Genomic DNA, 12,208 nt, shown 5'->3' with positions numbered 1-12,208 from the left:
CAGGTGCGCGGAGCGGCTCGACCTCTGGTTCAGGAGCGCTGCAGCCGGAGGGCTAACTGTGTATACCTGCACCTATCTCTCCTTCCCAAATCCTTACCCACGATGCACTGCTCCCTCTGACTCACTGCTGCTGCCTCTGCTCCTCACTCCCCCACTCCTCTCCCTCTCTCCTGTCCTCCTGCTCATCCCTCTGTTCCTCCTTCATTCCACCCAACCTCCCACCACAACTTTGTCCTTTTTCATCCTCTGCAACTCCCTCCACACTCTCAGATAAAGATACCCTACACTCTAAAAGTGCTTTAAAATGGTAAAAATATACCTATAGGTTCGTGAAATTGTCCCCCTAGCCAGCAATTGTACCTTGTTTGCTTGGAAAACTTAAAAATTTTACCCAAAGAGAACATTGTTCTGTACTTTCAGGGTACATTCACGAAGTTTGATCCTCGAAGAACGTAAATGTACCTCCTTGTCACTATTTCTGAGAGTGCACCACTTCTCCTTCATCCTCTGAGACTCCCTCCTTTCACACCCCCCCCCCTTCTTCTCCACTCTCATCCTAGTCCCCATCCCTCTGCTCCTTACTCTTCTGACTGCCCCCCCATTTTGGTTCCCTCATCATTCTCTGCAAAAAGTGACTATTTTAGTCTTGTAATAAGAATTCTACTCCCTCTACCCTACACTCTAGTCTGGCTCCTCCACCTCTCTCCTACACTCTATTCTAGTCCCTCCCCTTATACCCTTCACTCTAGTCTGGCTCCTCCTCCTCTCTTTCCTAAACTCAAGTCTCGCCTCTTTCCCTCTACCCTACACTCTGGTCTGGCTCCCCCTCTTCCCTACACTCTATCCTAGCTCCTCTACCCTATACTGCATTCTAGCCCCTCTCCATGTGCCCTACATTCTAGTCTAGCCCCTCCCTCTCTACCCTTCTCCCTAGACTAGCTCCTCCCCTCCTCTACCCCTACACTCTTCTGGCTCCTCCCTCTCTAACTTGAACTCTAGTCTGGCTGTGCTCCACACAGGCCACAAGCTTTACTGCTTCCATATTTATTTGCTCTGCTCCCATTTGCATTAATGTCTTTGAAAGGCAGTAAATCCTTGATTGATAATATATTACGGGGTGAAAGCACTATACAGCACTGTATATTGTAGACAGACATAAAAAAATGCCTTGGATATTGAAGGGACTAGTTTTTAATGCCAAATGGCACTGTTTCCAGCCTCAGTTTAACAAGGAGATATAGGGCCAAGCTTGCAGTCTTAATTAGGAAGGTCTTGATGTTGTCACACTTTAAGTTACAGCTGATATTTATTGAGCAATCATTTCGAGGTAATTTAGATTTAGACCATGGGACCTGTCTTTTGTTTCTCTTTATAATTCCACAATCAGTGTTACCAATTGTGTCACTCACTAGTGTGTCTAACCATTGCACTATATTACACAATTAATATATTCTCCTTTTTGCATTTAAAACGGCTCACTCTATTGCAGCAATCAATGTAGCTTGTAGTGTGTAGTATTGAGTGCAGCTAATGTTGAAGGAGTGCTTTATATCTTTCCAGCTTTTAAATGTACTGTTCTAAGATAGCTACAGTACATTTGCCTCCAGGTGCTAATTGAATGAAATCAATGGCACAAATGTATTCCAGCCGGCGTGGCAAAGTTCCTCCAGCGCGTCAGCTTGCTCATTAGGATGCTGCACGAGCAGTGCTCACTGAATGCACAAGATGCAGAGCTGCACTACAAGAGGTTGTCCTCGCTTCAACTTTACCGCCCCGTCAGACGTACTGTAGAGCAGCGCAGGTTCCACAAAGAAGGAGTTAGCCGGATAACTGCAAAAATCTAGGGCCTGTTCCACAAAGCAGGATTACTGAGCTAGCCGGATAACTGCAACAACCTGGGTCCTGTTCCACAAAGCAGGATTACAGAGTTAGCTGGATAACTGCACTGAGTAAAACCTGGGTCCTGTTCCACAAAGCTGGATTACCGAGTTATCCGGATAACTGCACTGAGTAAAACCTGGCCCTACCCAAATCCGAAACATGGACTGAAGTAAAAAGAATGTTCTGGGTTTTTACTTTGTGCAGTTATCTGGCAAACTCATTGATCTTGCTTTGTGGAACTGTTATCCTATGCACTTGTAAATCGCTTTGGATTAAAAGCGATTTGGTCTGCCAAATGACTAAAATGTAAATGTCAATGGCCCCAGGATTAGTGATGTATCTGGATAAGTGCATTAAGTAAAGCGATGAACCCTCATAAAACTGGAACATGGACTGAAGTAAAAAGAGCTGTTCCGTTTTTTACTTTGTACTATTTGGCTAACTCGGTAATCCTGCTTTGTGGGACAGGCCCCAGTAGTCGATGTAGTGACCTCAAGCAGTTTGAGACGCCATTGCGCATGCATCGTGCGGGAGCAGCTCACAGGTTACAGAATGCTTATGTGCTCCTCCGAAGTGGAATAATGTTAAGTACTGTTCTCTGCAGATGGTTCGACCCCTTTGTTATTCAGTGGTTGGATGAAAACGAAGATGTGTCCATGGATTTTCTGCATGGAGCCTTGGAGAGAGATAAGAAAGACGGTGTAAGTACTGCCCTGGCATGTTGTGTCACCGTTTACTGTACAGAGATTTCTTTTTGCTTCAGTTTCTCACACTGAAAAGGCTTTTTTGCCTGCTGTTGATTGAGTATATCAGGGCGCTTCCACACTGGAGTGTGAGGGTTTAAAAAGAAGCCAATTACTATTGCTCCACAGCTCAGCTACAGCAGCACATTCATAAACTGAGGATAACGGTCGCTCACTTCCTTCTAAGATTGGACTCATACTAATATTTAATCAAATTAGATTTTCTGTGTAATATCTGCAGATCTACAAGGCTCGCAGCGTGATTTATAACCACACGTTTGTCATGCGTTGAACTCCCATATCAAAATCAAAACATTAATATTCATTGGAAATCACGTTAATCGCCGCCCCCTACTGTGGCATTTTAGATACACACACATAATCTGCTTAAATTTATTACAAAACTGCTTTTTTCCTTGTGTTGTGTATGGCACGCTAAATGCTGGAGACATGCTGCAGAATGTGTGAATTACTTAAATGTTCAACATTTCTGTGAAATGAAATATGCAGAAGTGACAGGTAGAGTGACTGCCATATGTTCTGTTGTGACTAACGTAAAGGATTGCGTTAGAGAGGGGTTTGAGAAGCCCTGGGCTTCATTCAAATCTCATTTCCCTCCTGACCTGGAAATCGTTCGGCCTGTTAAATGTTCCTTCGCGGAGCTACCTGTAGAAGTACAAGCTAGTAACTCCCAGTCTTTCCTTTGAGATGCAGCCTTTACTGAAGTATTTCTGCCACGCCTGTAACTGACATGACATTCCATTTGCCTAATTTGCATTTTCTCGATTTTCCCCATATTTACGTCTTTATCTAGTCTCTTTTTCTAGCCTCTCTTAATGGGTGGAACTAGGAGTAGGAAAAGGAGCAATTAAAAAGATTGGAATTGAGCCCCTGAGGGATTGGAATGAGCCCCTGATTTACCCAGAGTCTTTCTGCTGTCCCCCCTACACAGTTCCAGCAGACCTCCGAGCACGCCCTGTTTTCTTGCTCTGTGGTGGACGTCTTCACGCAGCTCAACCAGAGCTTCGAGATCATAAAGAAGCTGGAGTGTCCCAACCCACAGGCTCTGGCCCACTTCATGTGCCGCTTCGCCAGGGTGAGCCCGTCTGCAGAGTGCACAGCCCCCGGGGGCCAACCACAGAGAGGAGGGCAAAGGGCACGGTTAGGGTTAGGGGGATGGAGGCTGACTGAGAGCGAGGGAGAGAGTGAGGGGGGGGGGGGGGGGGGGGGCAGGGTTAGGGAGATGGAGGCTGACTGGGGAGAGAGAGAGGGAGAGAGGGAGAGAGTGAGAGGTGGGGCAGGGTTAGGGAGATGGAGGCTGACTGGGGAGAGAGAGAGGGAGAGAGGGAGAGGGGGCAGGGTTATGGAGATAGGGGCTGACACAGGAGAGGGGGAGAGGAAGAGAGAGAGAAAGACTGGAGAGATAGAAGGAGATGGAGGTTGACTGGGTTAGAAAGGTGGGGAAGGAAAGGAAGGAACAGAGAAGTCATGAAAGAGAGATGGAAACTAAGACAGAGAGAGATTAGAAATGTAGTCAGGGAACCTTCCAGTTTGTGTGTGTGTGCCAGTGTGTGTGGGTGTGCGTGTGTGTGTGAAAGGGAGAATGTGTGGCATTCATAATTACGTCTGAAAGGTTGTGCAGACCATTGCAGTAATGATAAGTTATTTATAACTGGCACAGAACAGACATGAGCCTGTCACTTGGCTCCCCTCCCAGTGTGACAATATTGGAAATTTCTCCGATCCGTTTCATCTTAGTCAAGTGTAATTAAGGCTGGTGTCCACCCTCTGTATCTACTTTCTTTCCCAAAAAAGATGCTTGATTCAATCCAGTCCGCTTTGGACACTAATCTATACTTTCTCTTTTCTAAAATTGGACTCCACCCACCGCAGATTTAGCCATCCATATCCATCATCCAGATCATGTCGTAATGCTCAACTAACAGTTTTTTTTAGTGCGTGGGGGAGATGCGGCTTTAATAAGGATACACAGGATGCTCACTTTCACAGTTCAGCTTAACAAAAAAGAGCCTACAGCCATATATATATATATATATATATATATAAACATTTCTATATTATATATAAGATAAATATTTAGCTTGCATCGCTTAAACCCTTTTGGGTTCATTCTACCAGGAAATAATGGAGAGAGGATTCTTAGAGAGAGTAAAAATTCCCTCGATTACACCCTGTAGAAGATCATTTTCTGCTGCCTATGCCACAGAGAAATGTTCAGTATGAGCTCTCCTGCCGTTTTTCCTCTTGTATTGTCCCTAATAAAATGAGCTGTATTCTCTGGCTGTGTTAGCATAGTTAATACAATGTAGGTCACAAGGAGGGCCTGTGTTGGTACTATGGATCAGTAATGTTTAATGTGTTTGTCAACACTTAAAGAGGGACCCGCAAAATACAGCTCAACTCAGCTCCCTGCACTTTACCACTAAGTATGTTTTCATGGTCTCTCTTGCAGTGAACACATCCTTTAACTCATATAGAATGGGTTTGAAAAAATAGTACCATATTTACTGTATTAAATTGTCTTTATTTCAAACCCTGGACTATCAAAACACATTTCTATCCCAGCGCCTATGCTGCAGCTAAATTCAAAATTGAGTAAGGCTTTAAATACTGAGTAAATACACAACTGTAGTACTTAGTTCATAGTACTTACCTCTGAAATCAAAAAGTTACCTAATAAGTACCTGGTACACAGTAAATATTAGGTCATTAATGGGCTGAAAAATAAACTGTTACCGACAATATACAATATTTAGTAGAGGTAGAGAGAGAAGCATCGGTATCAGCACCTAGATATAGCCAATGAGTACTTGTGCTTGGCACCGGAAAATGAATTTGTCTGTTTCAGATACCACGACTGATACTTTAATGACATGCGCATAATATTTTATGTCATTGTTCTGGGCAAAATGGCTTTGGGCGGCTTCTTACAATTTGGGCAATTTTTTGGTATATTAGATTGTATTTGACTAAATCTTCCCCTTCACTAGCATGCTCATCGGCGCTGGTGCAGAGCTTGAAGTCCCTCCTTTGCTTATTTCTCCATTGTCATTGTACCTGAAGCCCGTCAATTAGCGGCTGTGTTTATATGCTGATGCTTGCCGGTGTTTGGAGTGAGTTCACAAATTGCTTGTGTGAAAGTATTTTTTGTATTTTTTTTTTAATAGTTATCACAAAAATGTTCCAGACAGAGAAATAACTAATGCACATAAAGCCTATATTTGTGATTCAAGTCCAATTCGTTTGCATTTTTTAAGATTGGGCGGGTTTGAAACTCAATTTAAGAAACTTTTTTTTGTATTTTTTGTATTTTTTCCGCATAGTTATCACAAAAATGTTCCAGACAGAGAAAGAACTAAAGCGCATAAAGCCTATATTTGTGATTCAAGTCCAATTCGTTTGCATTTCTTAAGATTGGGCGGGTTTGAAACTCAATTTAAGAAACTTTAACACGTCAAACCTAGTAAAACATCAGGCGGTTTGTCACCAAATGAGCACGATTAATACACTCCAATGAAACAGGAGCATTGAGTGCTAGCCGGGCAATGCTAACACTACAACAATCCCTGTCCAGATGAGAGCAGCTTCCGAACGTCAGCACGAATGACTACTAACATAATAAATAGCCTACTCTGATTGGGACTCGGTATCGGCCGATCCACTTAATGAAGTACTTGGTACTCGGATTGGTGCACCTCTAATATTTAGACTATTCAGTCATGAAGTTATCTAATTTCATCCAGATATTTATTTATGATTGAGGGGGCTCTGCTACTGTTGGGTCCAAACATGAGTCAAGGAGCTGAACAATAAAGGAACAAGGAGTTTTGCTTTCAAGGCCAAGGCGATGGCCTGGATTCTAAGTTCATCCTTCAACATTCACCAAAATAAACTTGGCAAAATTGGAAAAAGGTAGCCCTGTGTGTATATTTAAGTCACAGCTCTGGACACAAGTTGATTGAATCCAGGCCTACATTGTTGCTTGTGTAAAAAAAACATTGCCAGACCTAGAAAAAAGCAGAGTGGGAAAGCTAGCAAAAGATAAATGGTGGATGGGTGTCATTGAGAAGGAAGAGCATTGGTGAGCTCAGTAATCACAAAGGGACTGGGACTCTCGCCATGATGATGAAAATCCCCCAAACGCCTGTTCCACGGATTAGAAACAGAAACTCTTCCGTAGGCAGGCATGGATGTGACTAAACAAAGTACTGAGTTCTGGAAAATGGTATTCTGGAGAAATGAGGCTGTATCAGAGTGAAGGCAAGAGGGAACTGTTTAGGTGGAAAGGTAGTTGGGCAGCCTGTAGCCTAGTGGCTATGGCACTGAGACCTGGATGGTTGGTGATTCAAGCCCTGGTGTAGCCAACATCCACACTGGTGTTGGGCCCTTGAGCAGGACATGTAGCAGAATGTCTTCTGAAAGTATTGTATCTGCTCAAGTTTAATTGCGTCGAAACTCATTGATCGGTGCTTCATCCTACCGCAAGACAGTCATCCCAAACATACACCGGTGCTGTTGTAATTTCACCAAGTGAGTGTTTAAAGAAGTAACGGGTCATCTTTTTCTTCCACAGACCATTAATAAAGTGCTACTACAGTACGCTGCCATCATATCAAAGGATTACTCCTCCCATTTGAACAAGGAGATAGTGGTAAGCATGAGTATGTCTTGTCTTCTCTTTGTAGTTATAAGTGAACAATTTTTCACTATACGCCAACACGGATCTTTTTTGGGTCACCCTGTTGCTCCTTTCCGTGGTAACTGCTCTACGGACCAGCAGTGTATACCAGAACTGGCAGCTCTCTATATAATTGTATCTATATAATAATCTCTATACCAATTGTACTGTGGTATGGTGTCCATCATGCATTTTGTGCTGAGTGTGTCTTTTTAAAAGAGTTTGTAAACTTTTTGTCCCTTCAGAAATATCTGATATAATTGATGTAACTGCTTTTAAATTGATGTTATGTTATGTTAGAATGGAACAGATTTTCTATTCTTTTATATTTTTAACAGCATTTATTTACGTAATGCCTCAAAAGAGCGGGCATTGCGATTGAACAGATTTTAGATAAATGTCTCTGGGTCAGCAGACCATCTTGTCCACAGCGTGAGGTCATGCACGGTCAATGCTTCTAGTTGACAGGCAGGCAAAGAAAGGTATAATGCTGCTAAATTATCATCAGTTCACCATCCAACTGACACAGGGCCGGTACTGCACAGTCGTGATTGATATGCAGCGGATTAGAATATGAAAGGCCTTTTTATCTGAGATGGTCATTCCTGTCTGTGGGTTTTGTACAGTGAAAAATGCGCTGAAGATAAATTCAGTGATTTATAGTCATAACATCATTCATTTTATATATATATATATATACTGTAACACATTAGAAAAGATGTATATAAAATAAAATATCTTTAAGTCGTGACTCATACCCTGCATCAGTGAAACGGGGCAGTAATGAATATATTTAGAAATATACGATACTATGTATAAATGCATCTTAACTCAATCTAATATACTATTTAGAGGGTAATGTTTTGTGTAAATTTCATACTGTAGTGAGGCTGTGAAAGTGCATTAATCCAATCACCTCTTCCCTGCCCTGCTTCTCTGACAGCCCTGTATCCTGCTTAACAACATTCAGCAATTACGTATCCAGCTGGAAAAGATGTTCCAGTCCATGGGAGGAAAGCAGGTCTGTATCTCTTCAGCACATCATTGTCCTCACCTGCACTAAAGCTCTCAGCTATGAGCTTGTTGCAGTCCTTGTTTGATTTCATGTGTTTACTTTGTTAATGTAACATATGAACGGCTCCTGTGGCTGCTGTTGACCTTTAGTTTACGTTATTATTCAAAATGTACTGTATATGACATTTATGTAACTGGGTTCTCTTAAACATTTTGTAGAATTCGGTCACTGCATTTTGAGAATGAAGAATAGTGTTTGGTCAGGGTGCAGTGTTGCAAAATACATACTTGCTTAGCACATCCTTCTGAACTTCATATTATTGCTATAGAGTATGGACTCTTAAGCACATTACCTCCTGCCAGGTATGCACAGTGTTAACAACTTCAAACTGGCTTTCACTTCATCACCATGCTGTGCCTTTTCATATAAACTCAGTACATTCATCATAATACAAATATATTTTCAAAGAAGCAATCAATATTTCCCTTACAGAAATACATTATGTTTAGAAAAGAAAAGACTTGCAGGGTTCCAATATTTGTTCCTCTTTCCTAATTTTGACAATTGTTTAGATATTTTTGGTACTTTAGGTATTTTACCTACAGTATGAATACAGTATTCTTGAGTGTGTTCTACAATTGTCAGGCCTCCAAAGTATACATGAGCACATCCAGGGAATGTAAATGCACATTTACTGTACCTTAGCATACTTGAGTGTTGGAACATCAATTCTATAAATCAGCTGTAAACCATAATTCCATAATTCTCTGCCTCCAAGATAGCCATGCAAGTATGCACTTTGGAATACAGCCAAAGGACAAACAATCTGTAAATTTGAAAATGCATCCAGCCAAATACAGTGCAGTCCTTGGGTTTTGTATTCTTATTAATCAACTGAGGTGCCTTTTAGCATTCATCCTAACCCGTGGAACAATGTGTCAAGCATTGTAATAATGGACTGGATCCAAACATCATTGTCCTTGACCCTGACTTAAATAAATGTAGTTGTTCATTGTTGTTCACAAACGGTCTGGTGAGTTAAATTAGGTAATTGTTGCAAACTGCATTTGTGAAGATAAGAGAGAACATTTGCATTTAAAGGGATAGTTCACTTTCTGGGTTTTTTTATATACTTTAGAATTTTTTTGCATGCGGTCTAAAGGAGGAAAATATACTTTGACTCCGATGATCTGCACTCCTGAAATAGTATAATTTTAGAAACACAGAAAGGGAACTGTTCCTTTAATTGTAAAAGTAAGTAAAAAAATATGCGTTGAAATCAGCTCAATGTTTTCCTGTGAACTAACCAGTAAAATGTAATGCATGCTACTCTAGTTTGTTGTCCATTTCTGTGTATGTGGGGGGGATTCTGGTATTTTGTGTGTGTTAGCTGTTGTGTTTGTATGTGTGTGGTGTGTATGTACTGTATGTGTGTGTCTGTGTGTTGTCTGTAACAGGTCTGTCTCTTGTGGCTCTGTTTCTCATTCCCCTGTGCTTCAGGAGGAAGGCACTGTGTCCTTCTGTAAGGTGTGTTCACAGGACCTGCTGTACCGCTGTACTACCATCCAAGCGATTGAAACAAAATGCACGCCCCACCCCACCCCACCCCACCACACCACACCACACCCCCCCCCACCCCCCGATGGGGCTCACCCATCAGGGAGCATGCGCTGGTGCCAGATAATGGAAGTAATCCAGCATGCAGACAGCACAGAGCCAATCATTCACAGAGCTTTCATGACACATTTACACATCCACACTTTTCTCACTCCTATGTGTATTTTTAGCTGGGTTTTCTCCTCACTCCATAACCACAGCAAATTTAGCTGTCAGTTGTTTTTTTTTTTTTCTTCTGTTAATTCCAACCTGGCATCGGTGCAAAGTAGAATCTCTTCACGCTTCTGATCATTTCTCCTGTTTGCTAGGCCGTGGCTACAAAAAGCAGTAAACACTTAGATTTCAGCGTTAGTTTAAAGGGGCCACTAAATAGGTAGAGACCTGTTTGAGCAAGGACACAGGTGGGAGTCAGGTGAAATGCAGGCTGTATGTTAACTCTAGCCGATTTGTAGATATGTGACTCAAATGCAGTGTAATCATGCTGGTGCACCTCCCTTCAGAGAGCTGTAATCCTGGCTATGGACATATGAAATAATACTGTATATTGTACTGGAGCTCTTTAAACAGAAAAGCTTTGTGAAAACCGCAGAGCCTGCTCTAGCTGTGAAACCACAGAACATTTTGAGCTGTTCAAAAAAATCACAGAACATACAACGTTCTCGCCTCGCTTCTTTGCCAACAGCTATTTTCATGAAAAAGATTGTCGTTTCCCATATTGTGTGATGTGGCCTTAATTCTGTAATAAATTAACAGCAGGGATACGGCGAGGTTTGTCAGATAACGTTTATTGTTCAGCTCTGGCGCTCTAGCACCGCTGGATTCCAGGTCGGATGCGTCTCTTGGGCATTGAGGATGATTTGTGGCCATCTTCCCCGCCCAGAGAGGCCTGAGTCTTCTGTAATGGGGTGTTGTCTCAGGCTCCATAAAACTCCGACACCGTGACCACAGGCTCTTCAGTCGTGAGATCTCTCTTTATTATATTCTATTTTCCGTTATGTTTGAGGTGTGATGGCTTTATTGTGACAGAGAAGCCACTAATGAGAACTTTTAGACTGGGGGATCCTTAATCCCTTCTCTAAAGTCTGAAAATATTTACAGTTAAGATTATTTTCATCACATTTTGACACATACAGTACAATTACACGTCATTTTCACAACAACTTTCTTCATTTTCAGATTTTGTTCTCCAATCAGTGTGGAACATTCATGAAAGACAATTCAAGACATCTCAAGGATGTTGTTGATTTCATTTTTTAGATTACTTCCAAAAATCCTGTTGAGTGTTGCATCTTTTTTTGATTCTGCTTCACACTCTTGTTGAGAAATGCATGCTCTTTTTCACACAAGACAATTTTTGAAATGGACACGCTTCCGAAATATACAGGTAGAAACAGTCTTTTTCTTGTTATGGCAGTCGTGCTGGTTTGTTATGTCATCTTGTCATCTATGGCAAAATTGTTTATGTGCCAATTAATTTGTTTGTTAATTACTCATAATAAGCACTGATGGAGATCAAAAGCAAGAAATACAAGTTAATGCAGAAAAAAAAGGCATGGGGCTTTCAGGACTTATTAAGCAGTTCAGAACCAGGATTGTGTTTTTGTTTTGAGAGACTCAGCCTGGCATCAGTTAGATTCGTGCCAGCTGTGTTTGAACGGTATCTTGCATAACAGAGGGGCGTGTCCATGACCGAAAAACAGGCTTCCCTGCACCTGAAAAAAAGTGTTATTTGCCAACTAAGCTTGTGTGTCTCGCAGCATTCATCTAGCCTCCTGCTTCCCCTGAGGTACCTCCTGTTAAAAGGAGAAAGCTAATGAGCACACTCGCTGCGGGAGGCTAACAGACCGTTACATTACTGCTGCTTGTAGGCTTAATAAATGGCCATCGCTTTTCCTGGAGGTGAAGTGGCGTCGCCCTGCCAGAGAAAAGGGCTACACCTCCTCTGGCTAACAGCACAGAACCATGTACCAAAGGTCGCTTTGCCACTTGGTATCGCAAATGGTTCTGATCACAGTAGCCATATGTGTCTATATAGTGTGAAACATCCCAGGGTTTGAGGACAGGGACCTGTTCCACAAAACCTATTGAGTTTGCTGAACCCGGACCCTCCCACCCCCAAATGTGGAACAAAGACTGAAAGTAAAAAGAGCTGTTACGGGTTTTGGTCTGTGTTCAGGGGTGCCCAATCCTGTGCTGTGCCGTGTGTATGCAGGTTTTCTTTCCAACCAATCACAACACCAGGCGAGTTCACTT

The 12,208-nt window shown here is 42.1% G+C and overlaps 1 protein-coding gene across 1 annotated transcript in view; it reads left to right on the top strand.

Annotated features, from left to right (window-relative positions):
• The window catches only part of LOC133131086 (protein unc-13 homolog C-like), a 126,400-nt gene that overhangs the window by 86,391 nt on the left and 27,801 nt on the right, over nucleotides 1-12,208 (top strand). The window contains exons 20-23 of the mRNA XM_061246214.1: nucleotides 2,486-2,582; nucleotides 3,577-3,720; nucleotides 7,219-7,296; nucleotides 8,267-8,344. Of these exons, the coding sequence (XP_061102198.1) occupies nucleotides 2,486-2,582; nucleotides 3,577-3,720; nucleotides 7,219-7,296; nucleotides 8,267-8,344 (397 nt within the window). The remainder of the gene's footprint in view (nucleotides 1-2,485; nucleotides 2,583-3,576; nucleotides 3,721-7,218; nucleotides 7,297-8,266; nucleotides 8,345-12,208) is intronic.

This window comes from Conger conger, chromosome 6 (genome assembly GCF_963514075.1).
Source record: "Conger conger chromosome 6, fConCon1.1, whole genome shotgun sequence".
Taxonomy (NCBI): Eukaryota; Metazoa; Chordata; class Actinopteri; order Anguilliformes; family Congridae; genus Conger; species Conger conger.
This window is presented reverse-complemented; position numbering and strand designations above follow the sequence as displayed.